At 40.9% G+C, this 23688-nt stretch overlaps 1 protein-coding gene across 1 annotated transcript in view; it reads left to right on the forward strand.

Annotated features, from left to right (window-relative positions):
* Positions 1-23688, forward strand: part of Pappa2 (pappalysin 2) — a 360123-nt gene that overhangs the window by 209835 nt on the left and 126600 nt on the right. The window contains exons 7-13 of the mRNA XM_041662449.1: positions 2163-2456; positions 4246-4438; positions 7774-7895; positions 9262-9751; positions 12530-12658; positions 17467-17558; positions 20688-20881. Coding sequence (XP_041518383.1) covers positions 2163-2456; positions 4246-4438; positions 7774-7895; positions 9262-9751; positions 12530-12658; positions 17467-17558; positions 20688-20881 — 1514 coding nt within the window. The remainder of the gene's footprint in view (positions 1-2162; positions 2457-4245; positions 4439-7773; positions 7896-9261; positions 9752-12529; positions 12659-17466; positions 17559-20687; positions 20882-23688) is intronic.

Here is a 23688-nt window from a genome sequence, read left to right on the forward strand (position 1 = left end):
ATATCTTAAGAATGGATATCTTACATCTTAAGATATAAGAGCTAGATAGGAATACACCTATGCTATTGGCTAAGCAGTGTTGTAATATAGTTTCTGTGTGATTATTCGGGTCTGGGCAGTCGGAAACAAATGAGCAGTTTCTGCTTACAGCCATCTTTGGGAGACCATCAGTACAGAGAAAACTTTACTGTTGGGGACAAAACAAGTCTTGAAATTACACAAAGACATGATCCCAGGGCCAGTCTGAGACTGTAGCAAAGGGTGACTCTCAACCATGGAAGGCTGACCCAGGTCTCTTGATATTCTTTTTCTCTGGTACTTGAGACTATACTTAGTCTCATCTGACAATTTTGAGGTCTAAACAATGAACCAAGTCAAGTGTTTTAGTGATGGGAAAAGGAGAGAAGCAGGGAGTGACCTTTAATAAGGAGGGCAGGTAGAAGTTAGGCCACTCAACAATCGTCTCATTTAAACTCAATTCAGAGTGATTTCCTGTTCTCTGAAACACCTGCCTTGGTGTCCTAGAGAAATGGGGTGGTGTAAGTGGGGAGTATTGCTAGCTTCTTAAGAGTAGGAGAGGTGAATGTAGAAGCAACGTTCTTCCCAAAATGTAATATTTTAATAATTCTTTGAGAATCTCATATAATGTATTTTTATCATATTTATTCCCTACCATGCTCCTTTTCCTACCTCCTCCCAGATCCAATGTCTATCTTGCACTCCTCTTCTTGTCTTTCATTATTATTGTGTTTTATATGTATATATATGTGTGTGTGTATATATATATGTATAATATACATATAAAGCACAATAATACACATAGAAACATAATACAACCATCTGACTTCATTTATTGTCGTTCCTAAGCATATGTTATCAGAGTTGAATAGTTGGTATTGAATGGTCAGTTAGAAGACTCATCCCTGAGGAAGATGGATTCTCACTCTCTAAGAAGTTACCAATTGCCTGTACCCTTCCAACTAGGGGTAAATTTCCATAAAATTTCCCCCACCAATGTTGGCATATCAACTGGTGTTATCATTTTGCAGGTCTTGTTTAGGCAACCATAATGTTGAGATTTCATGGCTGCAGCTCCTCTAACTTTTGAAGAAGACACTATATTGCAGCAGTTCAGGTCCTCTGGCTCTTACAGTTTTTCTGTTCTTTCTTTCAAGATGTCCCCTGAGCCTTAGGTATTGTTATAGATGTTTCACATGAGGTTGAGTACTTCATAGTCAGTTTTTTTCTGCATTTGTGGACAGTTGTGGACAAGTAATTATTTCAACTCATTTGTTAAACAACTAAAGTACATCAAAAATTTTTATTTTATTTGCTGTGTATGTGTCCACATCATGTGTAGAAGCCAGAGATTGATGTTGGTGTCTTCCTCAATCACTCTTTACCTAAGGTTTTGGGGCAGAATATCTTATCTAACCAGAAACTCACTTCTGCTAAACTAGTTGGCCAACAAGCCTCGAGGATTTCCCATCTCTACCTTCCTAACACTGTGCTGCTGCACCAATCTATTTCTCTCTTAGAGGTGATGGGGACCCGAATGTAGACCCTCATACTTACAGATTAAACATTTACTGACCGAGTCATAGCCACAGCTTCCAAATACTTCTAAAGCACACCGATGTTAGTGTTATTACCCCTGCTTTACAGGGAGTGAAGCTGAGGTCTAGGAGACCAGATGGGTAATGACAGCTAGAATGTAGAAGAGCTTGGTACCTCTCTGACTGCTTCTCCCTGGATCCCAACTCATGAGCTTCTACTGATAATAATGACTCTCTACTTCAGCTTTTAAAAACTCTACTCCAAAATATTTATATTTATTTGTTGAGGTTAACATTTATAACTTTATTTTTCACTTCTCAGGGTGATTTAATGTACACCGAGAGCTGAGAATCTTGTCCCTCTCATACAAATATTTCTGGTCACTAGGTCTATAATGACCCATGGCAAATGTTAGAGAAATGTTTACTGATTAGTTCTGTGGGTGTCTGTAGAAAGAGGGAAGAACACTGTTAGATACCACCAATTTAGTTATAGACTTTTTATAGAGGCTGAGATGGACTATTTGGGGTTTTTGTCAAAGAATGACTAAGGAGGACTGCCATTCATCTCTTTCTCAAAGATGTTTTCCAAATCTTCTCTTTCAGGTGGTGTCGTCCTCAACCCAGCCTATTATGGCATGCCGGGCCACACCAACACCATGATCCACGAGGTGGGACATGTCCTGGGACTCTACCATGTATTCAAAGGAGTCAGTGAAAAAGAATCTTGTGATGACCCCTGCAGAGAGACAGTGCCATCCATGGAGACAGGAGACCTGTGTGCTGACACTGCACCTACACCCAAGAGTAGGCTGTGCCGGGACCCAGAGCCAGCGAATGACATCTGTGGTCTCACCCACTTCCCAGGGGCTCCATTCAGTAACTACATGAGCTACACAGGTATTACCACAGACTCGATGCTTTTGTTTTCTCTTAAGGTCATGTAAGTGTCGTTAGGAATTGGTAGGGTGTATGTAGTTAAAGGGAGCCAGGGAGGTTCATGTCACAGAAGAATATTTGTGTTGGATAGACCTTTATTTTCCATGTGTTTGAAGGATTTGACAAAAATGCTGAGATATTGTGGTCTTGTTGAGTGGATTCTAGAGTTTGAAAGTGAGATACATGGGACCAAGTAACAACAATCCCCTTGAGATCTCTTCCAGGTTTTACAACGTGATCACTCTCATTGAGGCATTTCCCTGAAGACTGTCTAGTCTGAGAGTGATAAGTCACAGGTCTTTGGGTGTAGATGTCCCTTCAGCACTTTTACAGATAGTTAACAAATTGACTTGATTAATTGAAGTGATAGAAACCTTTTATCTTACACTGTGCAAAAAATCATATTCTCTTTTACCAGCACAACATTGATTTCTAGCTTACCCTTCATGTACTGTAACCCAAAATTTTATTGTATATATTGTATAATATATATATATATATATATATATATATATATATATATTAAAGGGTACATTGTTGGCCCTGAGGAAAGCTGTATTGTGTAGTCTTGTCCTTTTGGGGGGATATCTCCTGGATCATCCATTTTACCAGTGTATTTCTGGCAAAAAGTAACACTAAGCATTCTTCTAATAATGGGCAAATTATAATTAAGATTGACAATTAATTTGAATTGATCACCTATGCCAAGGATGAAGGAATGTTAATTTTAGTTCCATGCTTTACCAAAAGCCAAATACCAGCCCCTGCTCATGGCTTTGCAGGTAAGAGAGAGCAGTGAGCTAGCTGGGTCTCCCTATGGCCTCTTAAGATGTTTCCCTCCAAATTTCATTGTTGTGAAGAATGAATTGAGTTTATAAGCAACAACAGCTCTGTTGCCCTTAGCCAGGACTAGGTGGCCTTGGAGATGCAGCATCTCAGAGCAGAGCCTCCTTAAGTTCCACCTTTAAGTGTGGCAGAGACAGTGCTGAGAAGCAGATGCAGGGTTTTTGGTCTACTCTAAATAGAAAAGCCCATGAAATGAAGATCACTCCTGTTCAACTTTATGGCTTGAATAATGAATACACTGATTTTGCTGACTCTGAAAGAAAGACTGGGGCCATCATTCCCATCCCTGAAGTTTCCTCGACATTTTGGCTTCTGCTCCACTGAGCAGTTCCAGTAAATACTCCTAGGGCATGGTCACAGGGTGAAGAGACCCTCTGCTGAAACACTGCCATCTTGTGGTGGGTTCAGTATGCAACTGTCAGTCCAGGACAGTGGCTCTCCAGCTGTGGGGTGGTCACATATCAGATATCCTGCCTATCAGTTCTTTACATTACTATTCATAACAGTAGTAAAAATTACAGTTATAGAGTAGCAAAGAAAACAATTTATGGTTGGGGTCACCACAACATGAGGAACTGTATGAAAAGGTCACAACATTAGGAAGGTTGAGAACCACTGTCTTCAGACAATCCTGTGACTTCATGAGCAGAGTCTCATCCTAGGATAAGCCGAGAATATAGTAATGAGATTGCTTCGGAAAGAAGCAAGTTCCATGTCTCTGCTTTTTCTCTTCCTCACCTGACTTTGTAGAGAAGAAAGGATTTCTTTACCGAGTGGAATGTTTTCTGAGTCTAATAAATGTGAGATGTGGGGCGCTAGGAATAGTGAGAATGGAGTGAGACTTTTGCCCTGCCCTTAGACACTGGTACAGGTTCAGCCTTCGCATCCTCTTTTGTCTCCACAGATGATGAGTGTACCGACAGCTTCACCCCGAACCAGGTGGCCCGGATGCATTGCTATTTGGACCTTGTATACCAGCAATGGAGCGAAAGCAGAAAGCCCACCCCCATTCCCATTCCACCCATGGTTATTGGACAAAACCACACGACCCTCACTATCCACTGGCTGCCTCCTATTAGTGGGGTGGTCTATGACAGGTGAGACCAAAGAGGGAAAAACTGTAAAATGAGAGGAATGCCTATTGGGATGTAAACGTGTACATGGCTGTCCAGAGACATCTGTGTCTGGTCTGGGCTCAGCTCCTTAGCAAGGCTAAGGGTGCCTCATGGGAGCCAGAGGCTCATCATGTGTGTTTATTCCACACAAGGATGGCCCAGCAGAATTGGCAAAGCCTGGTCCATCTGTCTTATCCAGCCGTTTTTCTGCAGGGTAAGGCTTGCTCCTTGGACAGTGGTGACTGGGGAAAGGGAAGCAGACCATGTTTCTTTAGTCAGTTCTTGGGTGGAAAGAGAAAGTGTGGGAGTGTACAAACTCCACTCAGCATTTCTACTGCTGGCTTTGCCTCCGGCTGAACCCTGTGCTCAGCCTGAGGGCCACTGTCTGGAGTGGTTACTCTCTGTTCTTACTTGCCCCCTCTACTGGCAACTAGTGCTTCTGTATGTCCCCCCCCTCTGGGACTGCCACGGTAGACACTTAATACATACTCACTGAAGAAAATCACAGCACCTGAAGCCAGCTGTCATTCTTCTTTTGTTTACTTACAGAACTAAATCTCAGTAAATTCTTTATTAAAATGAGAGAGGGGGGAGGGAGAGAAAGAGAGACAGAGAGAGATCTGATGTTGACAGTGGGGCATACAGGTGAACTGAAAAGGCTCCTTTGAGCCATGTAGGTGTGGCTCTATAGAAGCCTATACCCAGATGCTAAGTAACAGGAGAGTATCTTTTTTTTTTTTTTTTTTACTCCTGTTACATGGGGACACTGTGGGACATCTGGCTTCATCTGCCTTGTGTAGTCCTCACACTGAACACCACCCCTCCCTGTGAGTGAAAAACACACAGGGCTGTTTCAAGACCCCACAACTGGTGATTCTGGTGGAAACCCAGCAACAAGGAGCCCAGACAGATGAATGCTTTGAATTTTAAGCTTTCTTTCCCATTTAGCAGGTAGACATCTACTCTTTCATTTTTCTCAGTTTAGTGCCTTTACTAGTTTTTAAAATAACCCATTAGGTCCAGTTTGTGTTGTCCATGTACTCACAGGACAGGACAGGACAGGACAGTGACTCTTCTTTGAACAACACTTCACTATGAGTATCTGGGTCCAGCTAAGGAACGAATGGCCCTGGAGCATGTCCTCACACACTTTGGATTTGATGAAAGCCTGGGGTTGGGGGCAGATAAGGAGAGATGGGGACACAATAAAGCCAGTGGATTATTTTTCAAAGCGATAGTCACAGTTTCTTGAAAGCTTCATCCCGTGACTCGCACTTAGTCATGACATCATTCCTCACTCCCAGCACTACAGAATAGTTTGCACCGTTATCAGCACCCAGGTTCCCATGGGCCCCTTCAGTGATTCAGCATGCATCTACGCAATGTGTCTGAGAGTCATCTTCCTGCAAGTGTGACTTTGTGTAGCTCTGGCAGGACCGTCCTGTGTGGGTACATGCAAACCCGAGTTTTACATCAGTTTATGTAACACGTGTAAACAATTTAATCTTTCAATTCTCTCTCTGGTACAAACCTTACGATACAGCAGACATCAGACTTGGCTTGCTGAGAGTCTGCTGGCAGAAAAGAGTGTACTTTGCTTCCACTTCCCACCTAGGTGGGCTAGTTTTGAGGCCTCCTAGCACGTGTGTTGGAGAGACTCACGTCACATGCCTAGCAATTTGTGTCATGCCTAGAGTTATGTTTACTCCACCCTTGTAGGTATTTGGAATCCCTATGTCAGAGAAGAGCCCCAGCTACGCACTCTGCAGCAGCCCCGGAAGGGCAAGTACATCAGGAAAATGTGGTTTGGAATTGTGTTCACGTTAGAAAGAGCACTGATAGAATCAAAGGGTGGGTCTTAATTACACCCTTTAGTTGCTAAAATACCGAACACTAACGAGGTGCTGTTTGGAAACTTGCTCAAAGGGATTAAGGAGCCTGTGACTTTGGGCAACTGACTTCAAGCTTTCTGAGCTCCAATCTTCTCATTTGTAAGCATGGTGTCATCACAAGGGTTAGAAAGAAGTTGTGAAAAATACAAGGCCGGGTTATGTAAGGTGCTTCCTGTCAATATTATTGCCATTGGGTAATAAGATGGTTTTTCTAGTGTATTATAAGATACTAACCTGCTATTCATATGTTCTGTTGGGATACTGCCTTGCTTTTAGGTTAGCATTTCAGATATGTTGTTCACAAGGGGGCTTCTGAAAACATTCCGAGGGAGAGAGAGAGAGAGAGAGAGAGAGAGAGAGAGAGAGAGAGAGAGAGAGAGAGATATGCTCAGAAAGTCAGAAAGCAGTTGGCTTTGTTACTCAGTATAGTTATCTCTACATAGTCTGGTTACTCCAAGTGTGATGCTTGTAAAATCTCTTCATAGACTGAGTCATCTCATAGACATCTCTTGAGGAATTGCTGAAGCCAGTCATGTTCTCATTCTTACAGACACAATAAGAATTGAGCAGGCAGGTCCAGATACACTCACAGACCCAGGAACACAAAAGAGGATGGCTGTCAATTTGCAGCATGACATAGCATTGTCCTGAGAAAGGGGACAACTATAGGGGTGTGTACAGAGAAGCAGGGGCCAGAGTCTCAGAGGAGCAAGGCTAAGCACCCCTGCAAAGGCCACATCTGAATATGTAAAGTAGGAGTTTGCAAAGCAGGGATACTTGAAAAGCCCGTTGGATCATTGTAAGGACACATGTGCTGTCGAGTGCTGTGAAGAGCATGGAGAATTTGGATCATAGTGTGATGGAACTTGTGCTAGAAATATAAAGTGTATGAAGAAACTGCAGGAGGTAAGGCTCAAGCTAGTCTGTGATGCCACCCAGTGCTGGTAAGAATTATGATCCATTGCTGCGGGCAATGGAGAATCAAGGGGTATCACCCTCCACACTCTACTTTATGCCTATAAGTAAAAGTAGGGGATTAAAAGATCCAGAACACATAGATAGTGAATTCACCCTGAATTCCATTGTTTTAGCAGGCAGGTATATTTATCCTGTGCCTTTCTCACCATAGAAAGGGGGTTCATATGGTTCAGGAAAATATATTTGTATTTTGGTTAGTGATTCGGGGACAGGAGGTCCCTTGCATCTCAGAGGCTTCTTCATGACCCTGTTCAACTTTCTTCTTTTCTGACCTTGAGGTTTCTCATGATTTGTCCAGAAGAAAGACATGGATTGCAATGATAATTGCGCCCTCTTGTCCCCCTGGATCTGATTCACCAGCAACACCTTTCTTCCCCAGAGTCTTCCTGGTTTCTTTTCCCTAGTTCAACGGAAGAACACTCCCTTCTTCATGCTTCCTCTTCCCAGGGCCCCTGGCAGTACGTGCGATGCCTGTACTGAAGATGGGACATTCCATCAGTATGTGTACAAGGCTTCCTCGGGGCGGGTGTGTGACTCTTCAGGTTACTGGACTCCAGAGGAGGCTGTGGGTAAAGTACCATGGATCTTTTTCACTAATATTTTTGTGGCCACTAAGCATGGGTGTTGGATGAAGCAGTGGTTTATGTTTGTGTGTTTTTGCACATGGTCAAGGGAGGGTTTGCTGAAGATCCCCAAGGTCTTGGAAACACTGCTGGTGCTTCTGCATGCTGAGTGTCCTCTATTGGTGTAATATGAACGTCCCATGGCTGTAAGGATGGGAAGACTTAACACAGATGGACTGAGAAGTCAGCCCTTCTCAAGAGTAACCTCAGGGTGAACTAGGGCCAGAAATGTTGCATGTGTCTCCTAGTCCCCGAAGCAGCTTTGGTGAATGATGCTGCAAGCTAAGTGCTTACTCCTCTTTATCAGAGAGTAATAAAGAACACATTGCAAAGCACACTCATGAGCTGGCTGAGCAAGTCTGGGTGGGGGCAGGGTGGACTAGGTGTTCCACACGGATCGTTCTCATCTACGCTATTTTATGAGTCTATTAATCACTGGTACTGGTTGTGCTTTGAATGTGATCTAAGCTAGGCTCTAGAAGGGAGAAGATGTTTTTTGTTATTTCATTTCCTGTCCCTCCTCTAAATTCTTGAACAGTCACATACTCACTCACATATGCATATCAGGATCCAGAAGACATATTCGAACAGCAGGCTTTTCCGTGCCAGTGCAGAAAGTGCTGTGGACATGGCTTCTAGCCTTTCTCAAGAAAGGCCTTGACTTCGACTTTCCCCTATTTTTGTTTGTTTGGTTGATGGATGGGTTTGTTGTGTTGCTGTTGTTTGTGGTTATAGTTAATTTTTTCAAGACAGGGTTTCTTTGTGTAGCCCTGGCTGTCCTAGAAATAGTTCTGTAGGCCATCATGGCCTTGAACTCAGAGATCCACCTGCTTCTGCCTCCAAAATTCTGGGATTAAAGGAGAGTGTTTATTATGCCTGACTCTTCACCATCATTTTTGATACCTACCTAATCATTTTCTAGATATCCCCCTGTAGGTATTAAGATCCACAAAACTGCTGAGAAATGTGTATTAGAAAAAGTTGATTTGAAATAATTTTCAGTCCTGATTGTGACAAGAAAAACAGAACAATAATGATCTATGAATCTGTAATGACCACCTAATGTCACCTTGGGCTCATAGTTAATTATTCAAGTGAAAGACCCTCAAGGAGAAAGCTGGGTAGAGATGATCGACAAGACTGGTTATATATAAATCTTTTCAAAAGAGAGCACTTAAGAGAAAATCCACAAAGTGATGAGCTTTCTGTAAGAATTCTGAAGTTTCCTTCATCCTCTGACTGCTGAGATGGTCTGTTCTTTCTCATTCTGTTAATGGTTATTCCTGATGTATCTTTTCTCTCATCTCCCTAGGGCCTCCTGATGTGGATCAACCCTGTGAGCCTAGCTTGCAGGCTTGGAGTCCTGAACTCCACCTGTACCACATGAATATGACTGTGCCCTGCCCAGCAGAAGGCTGCAGCTTGGAGCTGCTTTTCCAACACCCCGTCCAAGCTGATACCCTCACACTCTGGGTCACTTACCTCTCCATGAACTCTTCCCAGGCACTCTTTGACATAGAGATCTTGCTAGAACTCAAGGAATCTGTACACCTTGGCCCCTTGAACACTTTTTGTGACACGCCGCTCACCATCAAACTCCACGTGGATGGGAAGGTCTTGGGAGTAAAAGTCTACACCTTTGATGAACGAATGGAGATTGATGCTGCTCTCCTGACTTCTCAGCCCCATAGCTCCTTGTGCTCCGGATGCAGGCCTGTGAGTTATCAGGTACTCCGAGAGCCTCCTTTTTCCAGTGGCCTGCCCATGGTGGTGACACACCCGCACAGGAAGTTCACAGACATGTAAGTTGGGAAGCAGAATCCCCCAAACCATGGGACTTCCAGGAACTTGTCTTCAATTTGCTTATCTCTGCTTCTGCTTTTTAATAGTCTGATATGTATGCTTTTAGAGAAAATATTTCCCAGAAAAGGGAAAGGGAAAGCAAGTACTGTGACTGTTAAAGTCATCATTATGCTGATGGAGAAGCTAGTGTATGACAGTTTTCAGCTTGACCTATTGGTATTGATACTAAAGTTGATCAGAATGGCCCTTTTCTGTCTTGAAGCAATTCTATTCTAGATTCCTTCTTGTAGCTTTCCAATAATATAGCAGGGCTCTCATAATTTCCAAGTTATAGCTAGTTCTTCCATAGCTACACTAAAAGGTCACAGTCTCTCAGATGCTAAACACAGCTTCATGATTTATCCATATGTATGTCCATGTTTCCTTCCTTTTCTTATTCTCCTTCTCCCTTTCTTCTTTCTTTGGTTTCTAGTTTTCAGTTAATTTACTTAATGTCTTTCCTTCAACATTTAGTGAGTTCTGCTGTGCTCCTGGCACAGTGTGCTCAGTGTTGAGGAGACAGTCTAATGTAAGAATTGAGTGCCTGTCTAAGATGCTGGTATAACCAAAGGCAACCCCCCCGCTACTTCATAGTCTTCTTAGAGACTTCCTAGAGGGCACAGCAGGGTACAAGAAAGTTTTATCAGAGGGGATCCTATTAGGTAATTTTTGCCATCTTAGAGATAATCAGATTACAACAAAAATCTTTAATACATTGTTCTATGCATGGGCTGGGTAATTTCCTCTTGATTGTTTGCTTGATCCCAGGATGACATCATACACGTACTGGGGTCCTTGCTGAAGCACCTGACATGACTGGGAATGTGAGGACCCTTTCCCTCACACTCAGTCCTGATCCTGGGCTGCTCATAGATGAGTGGCTGTTTCCAGGAGTGGTCCATGAAACAGGGAGGGCAAATTCCACATCACTTGTCGTTTTCAAGTCTCAGCTGGAAATGACTCTTGATAATTTTGTTCTGTGAAGTTACATGAAAAGTTTCAGATTCAAATAATGGACTTCCTTTCCTCAAAAGGAGAGGCAGCCATCACACATACCCTAGATGTGTGTACCCTGGCCAAGGTAGACGTTCAGTAACCCTCCACAACTATAAAGCCTATAGAGCTTCCAAATGTCCAGTTCACGCTCTAGTACATTTTTCTTTTCGTGGTTGTTTGCATCTTTGCCATCAGAAGATTGAAAAGTGGTTAAAAATAAACATAAGTGGAAAGCAAATAATGAGACAGATTAGAAGGAAAAACCAGCATGATTTCACATCTGTAGCCAGGCAGTTGATATGATGTTTGTAATATAATTATAGCCACATACAAATGTTTAAGGTCAATAATATCCTTTTTGGTAGACAGAAAACCAAGGCTTATCCTACCCTTAGTTAGAGAGCTAAGTAGATGGCAGTCCCAGGATTCAAACAACACCTTTCACAGACTCAGAGCATGGGAGGCCTGAAGTACCTGCTGCTATGTTCTCCCCATAAGAAGAGTAAATACACAATAATATTTCCGTCCAATCCTTTTCCCAGCCACAGAGATGCTTAAGACGTTTAAGCATGGTTGGACAAGAAGAAACCACCCAAAAAGGAAAGCAACCACCAGCATTGATTGGGATAAAATTGGGTTTGCTTTAGAAACAGCAGCTGGCATTCTGCAGAGAGGGTTCCTTTCTCAAAAGGGAAAACTAATTTGGAATTTTAAGAGTCTTTAATATTTAGGTGTTTTTCCTATTAAAATGCCTAAAAGCCAATACAGATGATTTGAAAGGTATTTTGGAAACCCCAAGACATTTCCTATTTGCTGGTTGCGGCATCAGATTGTGGGGTGGTGGCTCTGTGGTTGTTTTAAAGAGTCTGTTAAAGAAAAGAGAGTCTAGGCAGGAAAGTCACACTGGCCACTCACGGCGGCCTCAATAATTCTTTGAGATCGTGTCCTCCTAAATACTCATTTCCTATCTTGACTTGGGAGATACTTTTCCAATCAGGACGAGCACTGGACAAAATTAAGATGAGGCAGAATTTATCTTTGAAATCAGCAGCTCCATTCTCGAGCCTCTTTCCTACTAAATAAATGTCTTGTCTCAATGCTTCCCACTTAATACAGACCAGAGAGTATGATAAATTCCTTCCATCTCTCAGGTCAACTGTACCAACTCCATTCTTGGTATTTGGAGATAAAGATCAATTTAATGTGTCTCTAACTGGGAATTTTTACCCCTCCCATGAGCGATGAGCTGTCCTCTTGTATTTTTCTATGAAATTCTTGGTGCAGCATTTTCAACACAAGAGTTCTTATTTAAGAAAGTTGGGATCAGCAAGTCTGAGAAGGAACTTGACTGAGCCCACACACTGAAATTCTCAACTTCACTTAGCTTGGTTACTTTAAAAACATAGATTACTGGCTTTTCAAAAATTGCTCTATGTTATCGTGGTTGAAAACACTACACACCATCCTCCTAGGTTCTCATGGACTGTTACCTTAAATGTTAACTCACCAAACAATTACGAATACATTTACTAACATAGAACATATGGGGCAATAGAAATGAGTATCTACGCAAACATGGGGCTGCTCATAGGATTGAACCCTGATCTTTGTTTCAGGCAATTGGCCTGTCTCAAATTTTGTTTCTCACACTACTTTCCTTAAACTCATGTGAACTAACTACAAAGGACCCAGGGCATGCCACTTTGCAGATGTGACTGTCACAAACTCATTGGTTTCTACAGGGAGGTCACACCTGGGCAGATGTATCAGTACCAAGTTCAAGCTGAAGCTGGAGGGGAAGTTGGAGAAGCTTCACCTCCTCTGAGGCACATTCACGGAGGCCCTTACTGTGGAGACGGGAAGGTGACAAGGTGAGTCCTGTGAGCTGGGTTGTGCTCAGCTGCTCAAAGAGGTTCCACCCTCCATTTCATACAAGGCTGCAAGGAACTGCATGAGTCACATGGAAAAACCCCAAAATCTGGGGTCTTGAGTGGTCACCGGCGCCTCTGCATAGTTTGAAGGGTACCCACTTTTATTCAGCACTGGTCCCCAGAGTGGTAAGCTATTAGGATTAATTCTCTGGGGCCCCCTTAAGGCACCAGTGAGGAACTGAGGGCAGTGAGGTAGGGAAGGAATTAATATAGATGATAGTTAAATAATGCTGAAGGATAGAATTTAGATCAATGTCTGTTTGCTCAGTTTTACAAAGTGAGAGTGATTGGTGGGAAGGGAGATACTCCACTTACTGTGCAAATTTCTGTAAACATCACCAAAGGAAGTGTGGAATGATTCCTTTGGTTCCTTAAACATCCTGTGATCCCTTTTTTATTGACCTGTGTTATCAGACGAGGAAACTGGTTTGTCTGGAACTTGTCCAAGTTCAGCACTGACTTATATCCAGTCCCAGGAAACCCAGGACAGCTGGTCAGTTCTTATCTAGCTACCCTGACATAAAGCTGCTGAAAGTGGGGATCTAGGAGGCAAAGTATGATGCCTTGACAAATTCCGCGTCTTATGAAGATGGCCCAATTTTTAGTGACCAGGAAAATATATACTCAATTCTGTATCCTTTTATGGGACTCCATCTGACTAGTGATCACTGAACATTGTTTATCTTGTTCTTCTGAGATCCTCAAGCTATGATATAGTCCTATCCCATCACACTAAAGTATAAACACTAAATATTCTTTCCCAGATGAACACAGCAGAAGTCACCTAAATAGGGAAACCTCACTCATGCGTTCTCACTCCTCCCTAATCAACCTCAGCATGATAGTTCTCTTCTTGTTCCACTCTCCAACTGTGGCTACCACAAGGTGATAACACTTGCCTGGGCATATGTAGCAGAGTGGAGTTCAGGGCCATCTTCCTAATTTGGCAGCCATGTTTACTGCTGTCCATTGAAGCAGCTTAGCTAGAGGCTGCACTTCTCTGCCACTGGGTCTCACAAAATTCCACGCCAAAATGTACTTCTTAAGCTTCTGTTTGCATTCTTTGGCTGTCTAATCAGTGCTGTTGTTCAAGGGAAGGCATTTCTGAATCCCAGCAATGCTTCAGCACCCCAAAACACAAGACAAATAGGGGTCAGGCAAGTTGTTTAACCCACTAAGTTCTAGATAGAAGACTGTCAAGCTAAACACTGGGGAAGGCCCTAAAATTTTAACCAGTGCTCATTCAGAAGTTGACTTTCTCAAGACATGCTGTCCACCTACCGTCCGAACCACACAACACTCGAGACTTCAAAGCATGGTGAAGGCAAATAAGATGTGCAATGATTATTTTAGTGTAATTTAAGGCAATTCAGTTTTCAAACTGAAACTCAATTTAGTTGCTGGAAACCCTTGAAATATTGCTTGAAAGTTTGGGACAACTTGGATAGATGAATTGACTTGTTTGACTATGAATACAAAATTCAAGTAAAGGTCAAGTATTTGAAGTGAGATTGAAGTGAAAATGAATTTTAAATGCAGTAGATTTCAGCTGTTTGGGATACAAAAAGAATATTACATGTCTCATCAATTATTTTCCATTGATTAAAAATTCAAATGGTAATGTTTTAAATACCCTCAGGTGGATGAAACGGTAGCTAATTTTGTCTGTTTCTTTTACTTTTTAAGTGACTATTAGACATTTCAAAATTGTATGGATGACTCTCATTAGATTTCTATTGGGCTGCACTGCACAAAATGATATGCAATCTGCTTATGTTAATTGCTTAAATTTTCTTCAAAATAAAATTATATAGTTGTCTCTTTCCAAGACTATGTCCTAAAAGCCAGCCAGGGAAACATCAGTGTAGACCAGTGGTTCTCCATCCAGACAGGGAAGAATTGGTGTAGACCAGGGGTTCTCCACCTTTTTAATGCTGTGGCCTTTTAATACAGTTCCTTATGGTGTGCTGACCCCCAACCATAAAATTATTTTTGTTGCTACTTAATAAGTGTAATTTTGCTACTGTAATGAATTGTAATGTAAATATCTGTGTTTCCTGATGGTCTTAGGCAACGCCTATGATAGGATCGTTAGACACCCAAAGAGGTTGTGGCCCAGAGGTTGAGAACTGCTCGTGTAGACCAATTCTCTTTCTACACACGAGTAAACTAAGAATTGTGCTTTGAAATACTTCCCAAATATCACACAATAGATTAGGCACCTAAGATGAACCATATTGCCTTTGTATGAAAAGAATGTAAAGGGGCTAGAGAGATGGCTCGGTGGTTAAGAGCACTAGATACTCTTCCAGAGGACCTGGGTTCAAGTCCTAGAACCCATAAACTGGCTCACAGCTGTTCCTAACTTCAGTTCCAGGGGATCTGACACTCTCTTTAGGCCTCTATGGGTATTAGGTGCTCAGACATATTCCTGGCAAAACATGCATGTAAGTTAGAAATAAATAAATCTTAAAAAGATTATTCAAAATTCTATGACATAGATGTATCATATGTATGTATAGTGTAGTTTGGGGAGAAAAGGAATGTAAAATTTTTTAAAACTCTTTTTTTCCAGTTCTGAGGATTCAAAACAGGCTTTCCATAAATTCGGCTAGTATTCCATTACTCAACCACACTACCATCCCCTCATAATTTCTTCAACTATGTTTCCTATGTTTTTATTCCTGTCTCCAGTTTCATCTTACAACTTAAAATATGGTTACTATGTTTTTTCATCTGCACCATAGTTTTAATTTATTTATAAACATTCTCATGTCTAACTCATCCTTAATCCATCCACATAGTTACCTTTGAATAATGATGGGAGCTATTTGTGATATCCTGGGTCTGACAACCTTTTAGGATTCCAAATTTCTCTGTATATGGAGCTATGGAACATATTGAAAACTAAAGGAGAAAAATTGTAACTCATAACCACTTTACAGTAGCCAAATCTTAATTTTTTCATGGGAGTTTCAACTGCAGGGTTTTTTGTTTGTTTGTTTCCATAACAGGCTTTATGAAAGAAATATTATTGTAGACTAACTTACGTACATTATCCGACATTTCCTCATCAACTAATGATCAAAAATGACACTTGGAATTGATATGTAAAATTAAAAAAAAGATTTTTTTTTTAAAAAATGACATTTTTCACTTTCCCTGTAATATATGGTATCTGCCACTAGGTGGTAGCAGGAAATAAAGATTATAACTTGAACCCTGGTTGCACCATTGAAGACAGTCACAAAGCCATGCTTCTTGAAGCTCTTAGTTTTATGTAAACAAGAGATTCAACTCCACAAAATTCTAACTTTTATAACTTCATCTGCATAAAAAATGATTAAATGAAAAAAAATGATAAAATGAATAGAAAATAAAATGATGCAGATTAGCAGACCTCACCAATTAACTATTTCTGTTTTGTTGGCTTTGTTTTTTTGTCTTTTTGTGTATCCAAGGCTGACTTGGGCTGTTCTATTTTTCTCTAGAGTATTGTGTTCCTCTGTTCTCAGGAAAATCAGCTACTGTTTAAAATCGCCAGTGGTTTTAAATTAAATGTATTAAATTCTTTTATGTTAAAACAGTTAAAATTGCACACAATCCCATTTGATGTTTTTGTTACATTGTATGATATTTAAACAGGTTAAACATATCCATCTCTTCATATATCACACTCTTCCAGTAAAAACATTTCAAATTCTCTTTTCTGGCTTCTTAAATTTTCTACACATATTTGTTTTAGTCATTCCATTGAGCGAAAGCACGCCAGGACTTGCTCCTATATAATTATAACTCAGAACACATCAACAAACCTTTACTCGTCACTCCCTTTTCTCTGGTCTCCTCAATTTCTGTTAGCCACCATTCTACTTTCAATGTGTCTGAGATCAACTTTATGTATCCACAATATGAACAAGATCACAGGATACTTCTCTTTGTGTGGCTACTTAATTTTACTCTCTATAACGCTTTCCAGTTCTATGCATGCTGTCCCAAAACAACTGAATTTTATTTTCCTTTGAGGCAGGATAATATTCTATAATATATATGTTACATTATTTTTCTCCATCCACCAGGTGACTGACTCTTAGGTGGTTTCCATCTCGTAGCTATTTTGAATAATGCTGCCGTGAACATTGTAGTACATATGTCTCTTTGATTTACTAATTAGATTTCTCTTAGATATACCCAGGAGTGGGATTTCAAGATTCCATATTAACCTTTAGTGTATGTGTGTGTGTGTTTGTATATGTTGTCCTACTCTATTTCTTCCATCCTTGTTTTATAATTTACATTGTAAATGGATCATTTTTTTGATTTCTATTTCCTATAATTAGTTATTACCATATTGTAATGCTATGTTTTGGTAAATTACTAGAGCTAATAAATAAATTAAGCAAAATTGAAAGCTACAAACCAGCTATTTCCAAACCCCCACTTGTCACAGGTCTGGTGAAGATCCTGCCAGGCACACTCTTGAGTCTCCCACAAGGTTCTCCCAGATGCTCCTGTGCCACAATACACTTGATTTCTAGGAATTCCTACAACCCACTGACCTAGCTAATCAACCATTTTGCTAAACTCCCATCTACTTTAAATATTTATTTTTAATATTTTTTGTAAATTATTAAGTATTTGCTTTTTGTACAACTTTCGATTTTTAAAGCACAATGAAGAGCTTAAATGGATTAATGATATCTGAGAGAGAAACGTCATTTCATGTGTGCCTAAATGTATATTTCTAGGAGCATTGGAGAAACGTGTGATGATGGAGACCTGTTGAATGGAGACGGGTGCTCTAGAGTGTGTGCACTGGAGGAAGGCTTCAACTGCGTGGGTGAGTCCACTGGTGTGTGTCTTATGTTTAGAAATATATCAGTGTATTGCTGCATGAATTCTTAGTGTCTTGTGGCTTACTGATAAAGCCATAACACCAAATACTACATATATAGTCATTAATTTCTCGCTTTAACCATGAAGAAACTAATTGGAGGCACAAAAGGCTTACCTGAAAGTGCTAGGTAGAATTTCAGCCAAAGGTGTGCAGATATAGAATTTCATGCTAAACAGATTATACTGGTCCCTAGCTTGATATTACCAGGACATTCTCTCGAGTCCTCACATATATGCCAACATGCCAGATAAACAAGCAATAATGTAGATTCTACATACAAATTAGGGTCAGGAAATAATCTAAGCCTGTGTAGAAACAAGATATCTTTTGATATCTGTGTTTAATAGGCGAGATCATAGAGGCCAGCAGGGGGTCCTGGTGTTTCCTGTCCTGGGGAATGAGTGGTTATCAGTTATAACTAGATGACTTCATATCTAAACCCTTGGCATGAGAGGTAGCACACAAGGCTCACCCTAGTTGTGATGAACGCATCCATGAACAGGTGTTTTAGAGGTAGACTACTTCCCTTCCCATGCACAGAGAAGACTGTCTAGAGTAGAACCCCCACACCAAAGTTGTTTTAAGTAGCAGTGCATTTAAAACAACTTCAGGGACCTTAATTCTAAAGACGCTGTAGTCTATCACAGTGCGTAAAACTTATCATGGTGCCAGCTACTACATAAGCATACAGATGCTTCTGTTCTCCACAGCCAAAGCTTCGTATCACCTATCTGTCCTTCTGTCTAGCTGTCCACCCATCTGCTGTGTACCATGTATTAAGTAGTATCACATTTTATATTTAGTACTTATGGAACACTGACATCTGTTAGATTTTTCCCTCCCAGGTGTACAGGGCAGGAGTGACTTAGAGTCCAGCTTTGCTTTTAGAGATGTCTCTTCTACCCAATCCAGACATATGGGCATGCAGCTTTTGCTTACATAATTCCGGCAATGAAAAATGTACTCAGAACAGACAATTCTATTTAACAATGGTCTTACCTGTTAAATTTTTCCTTCTCCCAGTTTTCAGTTTGTAAACTGAGTCTCAGACCATCTTAGTGACTCATCTAGAGGCACTCAAGGCCCCTGCCAAGTCGGCCCTGAAACTTCACTTTCCTTCTCTTCAATCAAGTGAGGTTTTCTTGCTCCGGCGCTTCAGAGGATACATTCTTTCCTGTTTTATTTGACTTCCATTCAGATATTTGAAATGCCTCTTCACTATTCTTTTTTCCAATCCAAACATCCCCGCATGTGATTAGGTTTCCAGACCTTTCCTATTTACCCCAACCTGGCACGCTTTGTTTGGTCGATGCCCAGAAAGGAATCCAATCTCCCAGATGTGGTCTGGCTGTGCGGAGTGCACCGAACCAATCGACCCCCTCTTTTGTGCACAAGTATTTGTTAATGCCACCTCTGTTTGTATCATTTCTTCTTGGTAGCCACACAGTGGTCATATACTGAAAATAAACACACATTCTCCGAACACCGTACCTTCTCCAATGCAGCTCGAGCAGCTTTTAACTTAAGAACAGCATCCATGCTGCTCCTATCACATTTGATCCTTCAACTCATATTTTCCCAGTCTCTAACACCAGTAAGACTATATCTCAATTACTTTAACTATACTTAAGTACTATATTTAAGCTTATGTTTAAGTTATTGACTGGGTTAAATTGATGTGGTATATTCCACTATTAGACATCTTTTTTGATTAATACATTTATCGTATGCTAAGTGTATGATTTTACCCCATTGCTTTTCAAAATATTAGATTGGAAGGAACCATTGGAAACGCAATTTTAAATTGTTCTATTATTTTCTTGTAGAATTGCAAAAATACATATTTTTTTTGTTCTGTGGCTAAAAGAAAAAAAGACAAGAAAAAAGAAGGAGCAGTCCCTGAGTTATAGATAGAAAATATATTTTCTATGTATATCATTGTCATAAATAATAACAAAGGCAGAGAGAGAGAGCGCACTTTCTCTGCTGGGAATGTTGTTTCCAATGCACACATGCTGAGAGGGAGAGGGTGCCACAAATTTGATAGACTACAGATGAAAGCCTTAAATGAGCTCAGAACCATGTCCTGTAGTGGGTGGCTTATACTGGCATGAAGCAGCAGATTTACCATAGAAGGGTTTTACATATGAGGCAGTTATTAAGGAAAACAATAACTATATTGGTGAGCAGCTGACAAACTACCAGAATATTCTTGTGGGGTTTCTGTGAAGAGGAAAAAATGAAAAAGCATGCTGTAAGAATAATAAATCTTAGAAATGGTTTTACTGAGTCAGTGCGGGTTAGTGTGGATTTGTTTTGAATCATGATTCTATTTCAGTGTCCTGTTTCTTTAAGTAGAAATGAGAAATTGGGTTGTGCTATTAACACTAATTGTCCTACACTTTGGTAGAATTTCACAGATGGTTTTATAAGTGTACCTAAGCTTTCTACAAGGAAGGAAGCCAGTCACAAAGGAGCAATGCTGTTCACCTAGTAGGAACTGCCCTGCGTGGACGAATGGGACTTGCCCAGCATATCCAAACTCATCTTTCACCTCCAATAGTTGCCCGCAAATATTCCTGTTTTGTTTGTCTGCTCTGTTTCAGTATAGGTGGTACAGGGTACAAGGCTGAAAGAGGCAAGGGACTAGATTGTCTAAGTCTCACTCAAACCAAGCCCCACAGTTTGTGAGGGTCACTTCTCAAGTCACGCAAACTCATTTAGACTTGCCTATCTCATTTATAAAACAAGCAATAATAATAACAAGAAAGCTACAAACCTCATGGTTGCCCTAAGCTGAGAGACCTGATGCCTATAAGACCTGGGTTCTTTGCAGCACAGTTTCTTATAGTTTCTAAGCAGTTATGTGCTCAGAGAAAAATGTCTCAGTGGTAAGAGTAATTTTTTTAAAAAAATCATAATTTGGTGGTTGATGTTTTGGTGAGTATTGTGCACCCTGGTCATCACAGGATTGTCTTTACTGAACTAAAGAATAATTGGTAGGAACAACCATACTACATTTCTCCAAAGACATATAAAAATTCCTCAAATGTCATACATATTTCTTGGCAGGAGAGCCAAGCCTTTGCTACAGGTATGAGGGAGATGGGATTTGTGAACCTTTTGAGAAGGAAACCAGCATCATAGACTGTGGCCTCCATACTCCTGAAGGACACTTGGACCAGTGGGCTACCCAGGCATATTCCTACCACGAAGACAAGAAGAAGTGTCCTGCTTCTCTGGTAACAGGAGAACCTCATTCAATGGTAAGTGAAGACAGATTGTAATGGAGTCCCGGCTGGCCCTCAGTGTTTAGGGTTCTTACATTTTAGTCAAGATGTTAGCATTCAATTTTGCCCTCACTGAGATCAGAACATGTTGTGGGATGTTTTACTCTTTTGGCTTTTTTGGGGGGTGCCCACCACCCAGCTCCCAAATAAATCACACATGGAGGCTTATTATTACTTACGAATGCCCAGCCTTAATGTGGCTTGTTTCTTGCCAGCTTTTCTTGTCTTAAATTATCCCAATTACCTTTTGCCTCTGGGTTTTTTTTATCTTTCTCTATTTCTGTAGACCCTTTTTCCTTCTTTCTCTATGGCTTGCTGTGTAGCTAGGTGGCTGGCTCCTGACATCTTCCTCTCCTCATTTTGTGACTCTTCTTTCTCGCCTTGTTTTTCCTTTTATACTCTGCCTGCTAGCCCCACTTAACCTCTCTTCTGCCTCACTATTGGCTGCTTATCTCTTTATTAGACCGTCAGGTGTTTTAGACAGGAAAAGAATCGAATCACAGCTTCATAGTTAATCAAATGCAGCATAAACAAAAGCCACACACCTGAAAATAATATTCCTCAACAAGAACAAGATAGTCATTGTTTTTTACCGCTGAGTAGTACTCTAATGTGTATATATTCCACACTTTCTTCATCCATTCTTCCATTGAAGGACATTTAGGTTGTTTCCAGGTTCTGGCTATTACAAACAATGCTGCTATGAACATAGTAGAGCATATACTTTTGTTGTATGATAAGGCCTCTCTTGGGTATATTCCCAAGAGTGGCATTGCTGGGTCCAGTGGTAGGTTGATCCTGAATTTCCTGAGAAACTGCCACACTGCTTTCCAAAGTGGTTGCACAAGGGGTGCACCCACCCACGGAGACAGTGGGGCTGATCTATTGGGAGCTCACTGAGGCCAGCTGGACTGTGACTGAAAAAGCATGGGATAAAACCGGACTCTCTGAACATGGCGAACAATGAGGGCTGATGAGAAGCCAAGGACAATGGCATGGGGTTTTGATCCTACTTCATGTTCTGGCTTTGTGGGAGCCTAGCCAGTTTGGATGTTCACCTTCCTAGACCAGGATGGAGGGGGGAGGACTTTGGACTTTCCACAGGGCAGGGAACCCTGACTGCTCTTCAGACTGGAGAGGGACGGGGAGAGGAGTGGGGGGACGGGGAGAGGAGTGGGGGGAGGGGGAGAGGAGTGGGAGGAGGGGGAGGGAAATAGGAGGCTGGGAGGAGGTGGAAATTTTTTTTCAATAAAAAAATAAAAAAGAAAAAAAAGAACTCACTGCAATGAACATTTGCAAGCAAAAAAAAAAAAGAACAAGATAGTGTTAGCTGAAAACCTAGATTAATCATAAAATCCTGTAATTCATATGCATACTACTTGATCTCAACAACTTTTATTCAATAATTCAAGGCATATCCAGGCATCTCAAAGTTTAGCATAGACTTGCAGCTGTTATAAACTATATTTGGACTCTATGTGTTGGATGATTTAGTGTAAAATGATCAAAAGCAGCAATGAGAAATCAGAAAGTTTGAATTGGACAGCTGGATCCACTAGTATTACTGTTATTACATGACTATGTACAAGTCACTTGACCACTATGGATTTTCATTTGTTACTATCTTTTACATTTAACAGGCCAGTGTAGAGTTAATTGAAATTTTAAATATATATAAAATGTAAAAGTATGACTTGATTTAAGTTAGTATTGAAGGAATGCCAAAGTTAGTCATTAGTAAATCAGGTGACTCTTTTCCCCTGACCATCTGCCAACACAGTGGGAGATCTTGGGAAGACTCTAAGAGGCTATTCTAATAGCATTGTTGAATTGAGGTTGAACACTAAAGACAAGATGAAGGGCAGTTAGTTCTTTGGGTACCATTCCAGATGCTTTCATTGCCAAATAGACTCTTCCAGCCATTGTAACAATGGACAAGATGTCTACAGAAGTAAAAGCTAGAAGCCCTCTGAGTATTGTAGGCCAGGATGAAATAAATGTATTTTAAACCCCTGCTTTGAGGAAGCCTTTCTGAGTGGGTAGAGGAAGCTAATCAAGGTGCCTGTCTCGGGTGTCTTATCAAAGATGCAAGTGTCTAGATTCCAGCACTTCCATTCTTTGTTTGTAGTTTTTCTTTTTCTTGCTGTGAACACAGTTGCTGCCTCTGTAAGCATGAAGTCAGCATTGTGTGTGTGTGTGTGTGTGTGTGTGTGTGTGTGTGTGTGTGTTAGTGGGGTTTCAGAGCCTTGCACAATCAGCAAATGTTCTGACACTGAGTTAGGCTCCCAGAATCTTGCAACCAGCTTTTAAGAGAAGAAGAAGAAGAAAGCAGGTCAAAGGGAAGTTGGTGTATGCCAACTGAGTGTTTGCTCATGTTTATTGTGAAAAAAAAAAGCAAATTTTCTGGACGCTCCATACGGTAGATTTTCATCTATCTTATGGTCTTCTTAATCACCCCTATTTGTGGCTAACCTTGAGGAAATGAACATTTACATAACTGGATAACTTTGAACAAAGTTGGCGTTTGTTAATAAAAAGGTGATGGGCAAGATACAATGAGGCAACTAGCCTCTTGTGCCACACTCTCTTTGCCAAGTCTTGGCTTCTTTCTCCTTAGAATTCTGGTGCCCAGTAACAAAAAGCCAGGAAAGTTGGCGATTCTGAGTTCACGACAGCTCTCTGAAGTGGCTTTTAGTCTAGCCTAAATGTCTTCTCTAAATGAAGGAGGAGACATTTCCTGAAATTCTGCTTCTTGGGGTTTCTAGCCAGCCAAGTGCTCCCAG

This window comes from Microtus oregoni, unplaced genomic scaffold (assembly GCF_018167655.1).
Source record: "Microtus oregoni isolate MIOR12 unplaced genomic scaffold, Mior012 000013F_ref0000133, whole genome shotgun sequence".
Lineage (NCBI taxonomy): Eukaryota > Metazoa > Chordata > Mammalia > Rodentia > Cricetidae > Microtus > Microtus oregoni.